This window comes from Myotis myotis, unplaced genomic scaffold (assembly GCF_014108235.1).
Source record: "Myotis myotis isolate mMyoMyo1 unplaced genomic scaffold, mMyoMyo1.p scaffold_m19_p_3, whole genome shotgun sequence".
In the NCBI taxonomy this organism is placed as follows: Eukaryota; Metazoa; Chordata; class Mammalia; order Chiroptera; family Vespertilionidae; genus Myotis; species Myotis myotis.
The window spans coordinates 14,471,331-14,478,802 of record NW_023416335.1 but is presented as its reverse complement, the minus strand read 5'-3'; the positions used below and the strand labels follow the sequence as shown (position 1 = coordinate 14,478,802).

General features: G+C 38.7%; 1 protein-coding gene across 1 annotated transcript; it reads right to left on the bottom strand.

Annotated features, from left to right (window-relative positions):
• Positions 1 to 6,586: 6,586 nt before the first annotated feature.
• On the bottom strand, positions 6,587 to 7,038 carry LOC118649819 (HIG1 domain family member 1A, mitochondrial-like). Its single transcript, XM_036297234.1, has 2 exons — positions 6,791 to 7,038; positions 6,587 to 6,636 (listed from the first exon to the last, which is right to left on the bottom strand). The coding sequence occupies exons 1-2, from the start codon at positions 7,020 to 7,022 to the stop codon at positions 6,587 to 6,589; spliced, it is 282 nt and encodes a 93-aa protein (XP_036153127.1). The 5' UTR covers positions 7,023 to 7,038.
• Between the last annotated feature and the right edge of the window lie 434 nt (positions 7,039 to 7,472).

Below are 7,472 nucleotides of genomic sequence, written 5' to 3'. Positions count from 1 at the left end.
AGAGCAGACATACAACCGGAACGGTAAAAAAGCTTTGGTGGCTGAGAGTAGACAAACAACCGCAAAGGGTTAAAGCCCAGAAGAAATTAGGGGCTTGAAATCAGGTCTGTACATCTTCAGAGGTAAAAATGATATGGCTAAACTCTATTGCCTCCCACAGTGCTGGGGGGTGGGGGAAAGGGGACATGACTTTTAGAGAACCAGCGTGTTCCAGATCTATGTGAAAAAGTCATTTTCTATAACAGAAAGAAACACTTTCCTGGTTCCAACAGAGCTCATCTTCAGGCCAGGAATATATTTGAGGAGACATAATACACAGATAAGGTTGTAATGCACAGCTATAGAGTGTTGGGTAGCTCATGTTAAGGTTGTATGAGACGAAATTTATTCCTCCCTCATGCTTATTTGGTGCATTCATTTCTCTCCCTCCAGCATCCTGATCTGAAAAAACCCCAAACAAAAACAAAACCCACACAACACAGTTATTACTGACATAGAGGAAAAAAGAATTCTCTCTTCCAATTTGATATTGTATTCTGTTCTGTGAATGACCCAGAAAAGAGGAAAAGAAACCAGTTCTGGCCTATTGTCTCTGAGGGGTGCTACACCCATATACAGGAGGAGATCAAGCTATCTCTTCAAAGGACTATGTTGATTTAAAAGTGGACTTTGTCCATTTTGTTTCCTGCCCACGGACTCGAAGGAGCACACCTGTAGTTCCCTTGATTTGGTCAATTCCCAGCTGTATTTTCTTTCTTTCTTTTTTTTTTTTTTATTGCTTAAAGTATTACAAAGAGTATTACATATGTCTCCTTTTTTTTTTTCCCCCCGCCCTTGACAATCCCCTGGCCTCCCCTACCCCCCAGTGTCTTATGTCCATTGGTTATGCTTATATGCATGCATACAAGTCCTTCGGTTGATCTCTTACCTACCCCCTTCCTACCCTCCCCCCAACTGTATTTTCATACTTGAAGGCAGAAGACGAGGAAACCAAGCAGAGGGGACGCTAGTGACTGCATTCCCGGACCATGGCTTATTACAGAACACTATAATGTGATAGTTTCAAACGCGGTGTGCCTGATTGATTTGTCCTTTCATGTCTTCAAGAATTCATGTATAAATGTTTTGGATGATTGCTAATGTCATGCCGATGAATCTCTTCTAATGCTCTTCTTTTAGGAAATAAATAGCTATAGTCTCATTTTGTCTTGATATTCCTCATATTTTCTGGTGGCATTTTGTGGAGTAAATGGGCAACAATTTTTCTCTTTGAGTTCCCTTAGGCACACACACACACACACACACACACACACACACACACACACACATTCTGGTTCAGATTTTTTGGCTCTTTAGTCTACTTTTAAGAGGCTCTTACTTAAAGATGGACTGTTAATTTTTTACAACCTTATCTGTGTATTATGTCTCCTCAAATATATTCTTTTTTGAAAATTACAAGATTGCAAGTCCAAAGGCTTTTTTTTTATATATATACTCCATTGATTTTCCACAGAGAAGAAGGGAGAGGGATAGAGAGTTAGAAACATCGATGAGAGAGAAACATCGACCAGCTGCCTCCTGCACACCCCCCAGTGGGGATGTGCCGGCATCCCAGGTACATGCCCTTGACAGGAATCGAACCTGGGACCCTTGAGTCCGTAGACCGACGCTATCCACTGAGCCAAACTGGTTCGGCCCAAAGGCTTTTTTATCTTAGCACAATACTGAGTATAAAACAGGCAATCAAATTATTGGCTAATGGAGGCATCCATTCTGGGGAAAACTCTCCCTCCGCCATGTGCAACAGGAAGTCTTATTCCTAAAGGAGAAGAGACAGCACAGTAATTTGGGGAAGACTGTTACACATGAGGGTTCAGAGTCAACAGATCACAGGCGCTATAGGAAGTGACTGTTCAGACCAGGAGCTTTGGAATGAAGTAGAAGGCAATTCTAACTCTAATGTTTACCGACATTGTAACCTTGAATGAGTTGCTTAAAGTTTCTAAGCCTCCATGTCTTCATCTAAAAAATGGGAACAATATTACTACTGACTTCATAGAGCTGTGGTGAGAATGAAATGATGTAAGTGTGTAAAGCGCTTAGCAGGGTGCCTGGCATATGGAAAACACTCAATAATTGAGCTCTTGTTGTTTTAATTATCGGAGTAACACAGAAGCCTTCTGGTGCGGTAGAGAGAGCATTAATCTAAATGACAATAGAGTTGCAAATCCTCTCTTCCTGCTAAAATTCAAGAAGTAAAAAGTCAAAGTTTGATGAAGAGTGCAGTAGGCTACCTCTACGGAAGTTTCTTAAAATGCTTTGGGCTGAGTTGGAGAAAAGCTAATGGGAACATTTCCTGGGCAGAGATATTCAGCAAGCTTCACCAGAAGAGACTGGATCATCTTTCTCTTTTGAAAAGCTTTTTGTGAGGAGCTGTGGAGGAGCCACAAAATAGCTAGATCCATCACCTTGGCAGGCTGGCTTTGCAAGGGCCCTGGAGCACTAACTGTAACCCTAAACGGCAATCTCTGCTTATCTGGGACAATTTCAGAGCAAAAGAAGAGTAGCAAAACCACTTTTCATCGCGTTCTAGCTTCTTATTAGGTCTGTATTGAACTCTCAAACAACTTTAGAGAAAAGGATATAACATTTCAACTGTTTCAATGATAATTTCCTTCCACTGCTTGCCCGTATACCCTAGCACATTCACACTGAGGACAACTCTTCCCAGCTTCCTTCTCCTATTTGATATTATGGTGTATGTATTTTTCATAAATTGAGCTCTTGTTGTTTTAATTATTGGTGTAACACAGAAGCCTTCTGGTGCGGTAAACTCATTATTACAGACTCATCATGTGTAATATTATTCAAATGCGGGTGTTCTATCTTTTTATCATAAAACTAGAATTATAGAATAATAGAGCTATATTAAATATAATAAGAACCGATTTTTATCAAACTCTTACTATGTGCCAAGTACTATGCCAGTGATGGCGAACCTATGACACATGTGTCAGAGGTGACACGCGAACTCATTTTTTGGTTGATTTTTCTTTGTTAAATGGCATTTAAATATATAAAATAAATATCAAAAATATAAATCTTTGTTTTACTATGGTTGCAAATATCAAAAAATTTCTATATGTGACATGACACCAGAGTTAAGTTAGGGTTTTTCAAAATGCTGACACGCTGAGCTCAAAAGGTTCGCCATCACTGTCCTATGCTGAGGGTTTTATACATTTGTTGTATTTAATCATACCAATGATCCTGTCAGTAAAATAATCTCTATTTTATGGATAAGGAAACTGAAGCCAAAGATTTAAATGTCTTGCTCAAAGTCATGCCAGCTAGTAGGCCTAAAACTCAAACACAGGCTGCACTGAGTCTACACCATGCTTAATGGCTGTGCTGGGAGCTAGGTATTTTTCAGATGAGGACCCTGGGCTCCCAGGGGAGTAACATGAGTTTGCTCAGAGCCATCCAGGTGGTGGCAGTCAGGGCTAGAAGCCAGTTCTCTGGCCTCCCAGGCTCCTGAGCCCTCTACTATACGTTTCCCTCTACCTCTACTACTGAAAAGCAGAGCTCTTGTATCCTCTGGAACTCTCCTTGTGTCCCTGTGTTTGCAAAATTCACAGTGAGTTTTTTTTTAATTGAAAATTAAATTTTAATATAAACTACTTGTAAAAATGTTAGTTTCCCTTTTTTTCTGTTCCTCCTCTTCTAGTGTCATTCTCTTGGGGGCAATCTAAGTTTTCAGAATTTTTAGATTCAGAAAATTCACTTTGAATAAGGCATCTCTCCCTAAGCACATACCCCAAGAATTCCTCTGGATTCCTTAGTAAATAGCAGCTCTGAGGCAGCAGGATCCTTGGGACTAGGGAACAGACCAACAGCTGGCTGCTCTGTTGTTAGACCTTTCTTTCATTAAGAAGCAGAATAAAACATGTCCTGCCTAGAATGGAATCTAAATGAAGAAAATGATAAGATAAGAAATGTAGCCAGATTAAAATTAAGTTTTATTTGGCTCATTTTCAACCTGTGCTTTGTAGTCTAGATATATCCCGGGTAGATCTATAAACAAATGGTCTTGATATTTATTAAACACACCTGTCAGATATCTCATCAGATCAGGACAACTCTGGATTCCAAGAGGAGAGTGATGGATGAAATGTGCTCCTGGTGTCACTGTTTATTTGCTTTCTGGATGAATTCGTATAACAAGAAGACTCCGGAATGTTTGTTAATTATTCCTGCAGTCTAATTTATTGCTTCAGGCATCTGATATATTCTACACCTTGGATAATGTTAATTTTGTTCTTTTGTGATCTGATCTTGGTGTTTACGGAAAGCTATGAGATGTAATTTATTTCTCCCCACTTGCCTTCTAAATATTAACTCTTTTGAAAAGCGATTAAATAGATTATGTAAATCATGGTCCTTGCATCCACTTTAAAGGTTAATCCTGCCATCATGTAGCCAGATAATTAATTTGTATTCATTCCCGAGCACTAATTCTCAGGGAAGCTAAGGCGTAATGGGTTGAGTACCCTATTATGGATGTTGCTCTGTGCTTGCCTGTGATAAAATTTGGAAGAAACAAATCTCAAAGCTTTGAGAACAAAAGTTCCTTAGGGCTACTGAGAGGCCCAGTGCATCATAGTATGAGAGCTACACTTTTTCTGAATTTTTGGAAATAGGTTTTATTGACTATGCTCCTATTGCTGCTTCAAACAGGAAATCTCACACACTTTCTGAAAATTCCGGGCCAGCAGAGACCTATCAGATGTTTTCATAGCTTCAACTGTCCATTGCTATGCCCTACGCTGGACATAGCCATTGAGTAGCCACCTCCACCTTCTCCCACAGAGAGTCAGCCACCAGCAGGGTAACTGTCCTCCCAGGCTGCTGAAGAATTCCTCCTCACCAGCTGGCCTCTTCACTGCTTCCTGCTGCCAATGCCTCTTCTGTTTCCTCCTTCAGTCAGGTGGGATGTGGAGCTTGAAGTTTTTTAATTCCATGGGCCTGCTTTAAGAAAAAGAATATAAACATGTAAATTCAGAATTAGATACAAACACGAATACGTATTTTTAAAAGCGAATATAAACACCCAGAAAGTCATAAAAATAACATTATTTTTTATTATTTGGCTGCCTGAAACAACTTTACAATACATTTTCCCTACATTTTTTGGCTGCCTACTCTTTGATTACTTCTTTATATGACAGTTTTGTGATTTTTTTCTACAGAGAATTGCAAGATAATTTGGTCTTTCCTTTACTACAGATCATCAGAAATAGTTTTTCATTGATAGTTGGATTGAATAAAAGATACCAAACTTATATACTGACATGCTTGCTGTTTATAGTACTGCTTCAAGTTTGGGTCCTACAAACAGATTTAGGATAAATTCTATTTCATGAAATTCCCATCAAAAAAGAAAACATAGATAGAGTTTATAGTTGTGTATGTTACATTACTGTGCACATTCCTGACAAGAGAAGCTTCCATTTAGATTAGGCTATTATAAGAATCAAATCCTCAGCTTCATGTTTATTCATCTGATGATTAGAATGTCCTTACACTCTGACTCCAAACATTTATTTTTTATTTTTATTTTTTTGTGTGTGTTCACTTACTTTAACAACACTACATTTACCATGCTATCACCATGGGATGTAATTCAGGTTAGAATTTCACAAGTACAATAAAGTACACCAAAGTTTTTGTATAATGTCTTTCCAGAGCTTGCTCTTGAATCATTCACCACTTCCATTATAGGTAATTTGTTTAGTTTAACATTTATGATTCTTACAGAGAAAATGAACATACTGCACATATTTAAAAACTGTTTTTCATTACCTTTGTGTTAGCACTTAAAATACCTATATCTATTTCAAGGTGACATTTAAAATTATTCTAATATAACAGCAGCAAAAATATAATTCTGCAATTAGAAAAGAGCTAAACTGGGACCCAAATTATCTTATGTTTACTAGTATGACTCTAAAATAAATACTACCTTCTAGCAGCCATTTTCAGCATGTTAGATTTGGTTTAAACACACACACATGTTCAGTTGGGGGCAGGTTTGTAACATTATATGCCATGCACTGTGCTGAAAGGGTTCTTTAAGAGCCAACCAGCCCTAAAAACTGAACTCTTCATTCAGTCCACAAGGCAGGCAGAAAAAAGTCAAAGTTACTGGGGCAAACAGGATTCCTACATACCATCAAAAGCATGTGAGATTCTGCAACAACTGGGAGTACTTCAGGATTGGCATGTTGTTCTTGCTGAGAACTAATTTCACCAGAAGAATTTAAGAAGGTGGACATTTCACCACCACCAAGTGCATTTAAAAGTGACATGTTTCTTACGTGCTAACCCGACTCCCCTGAATGACCTAGCTAGTGAACTAGTCACTAGTAATTTAGTCACCTGGCAAATCAAGCCTGCAAAAAAAGGAAGCCAATATTCAAATTAACATAAATCAAATGATTTATTTTCAAAATAAACATATAACCTCAATATGAGATGTCTAACTATAGCAAACACCACTAAGAAGACCAAGACAGCTTCTCTTCTTTTATGGTTTAGGTTTTGTCCAGAATTCCTTATACATGGCATAGCCCATACATATAAACAATATTTTTTATCTTCAACTCAATAAAACAGCAATCATAGGTCTCATCCAGATAATGGGTCTTACTTCCAACCCTATGCATGTCTAGGCTCTTCAGTGAAATTATAAACTCAGTGATGGACAGGATTGTCTTTCTTCCTTTATAACCAAGAGTCATGGCTCCCGCAACAAAACCTTGGGCTACCACATGCATGTGGATCAGGTGAAGGGACATTTTAGTATTTCCCCCGTTCTTCAATTTATATAATCCATATGCAATGATTGCTGCAAAACCTGCCATCCCAATAGGGACAAATGGTGCCTCTCTAGCTTTTCGGATAAATTTAGATCCCTGACCTTCATCATATAAAGAAAGAGAAACATCTGTGTTGGTTGACATACTGATTGAAGAATCTTCCAAACCCAACAGGACCTGTCAAACTCCAGCCGGCTTCTCTGACTCCAAACATTTAGACATTTATTTATTCTCCACTATCCTGATCCTTTCCTGTCCTCCCACTGGAGAAATCTTTCATTTCCAGATGTGATCTCTGGCCATGCATCTTCATCTTATGATGTTGGGTAAATGAGCACACTCAGTAGTAGGTATATTCCTGAAAGGCATTCCTACATGGAATGACTATTCATGGAAATGACTGAAAACCATATTAATATACCCCACTAGACGCAGACTAAATGTATCCCCCAATCAAATTCTCCTTAGCCAGGTCTCCAAAAGGGCCCTGGACATTCCAAGGCCAACTGATAAATGGCTTAAGTAGGGCAAGGGGATGTTGGGATAAAGAGAGTCATCAACTCTAACTAATTTTAATTAAAACACCCCCCCCCC

What these genes read in the sequence shown, in the direction of transcription:
- LOC118649819 (XM_036297234.1), bottom strand. Translation starts at nt 7,022, where the DNA reads ATGTCAACCAACACAGATGTTTCTCTTTCTTTATATGATGAAGGTCAG. An exon ending in TGCGGGAGCCATGACTCTTG is followed by an intron (nt 6,637 to 6,790) that starts GTTATAAAGGAA and finishes TATTGTTTATAT; the next exon opens with GTATGGGCTATGCCATGTAT.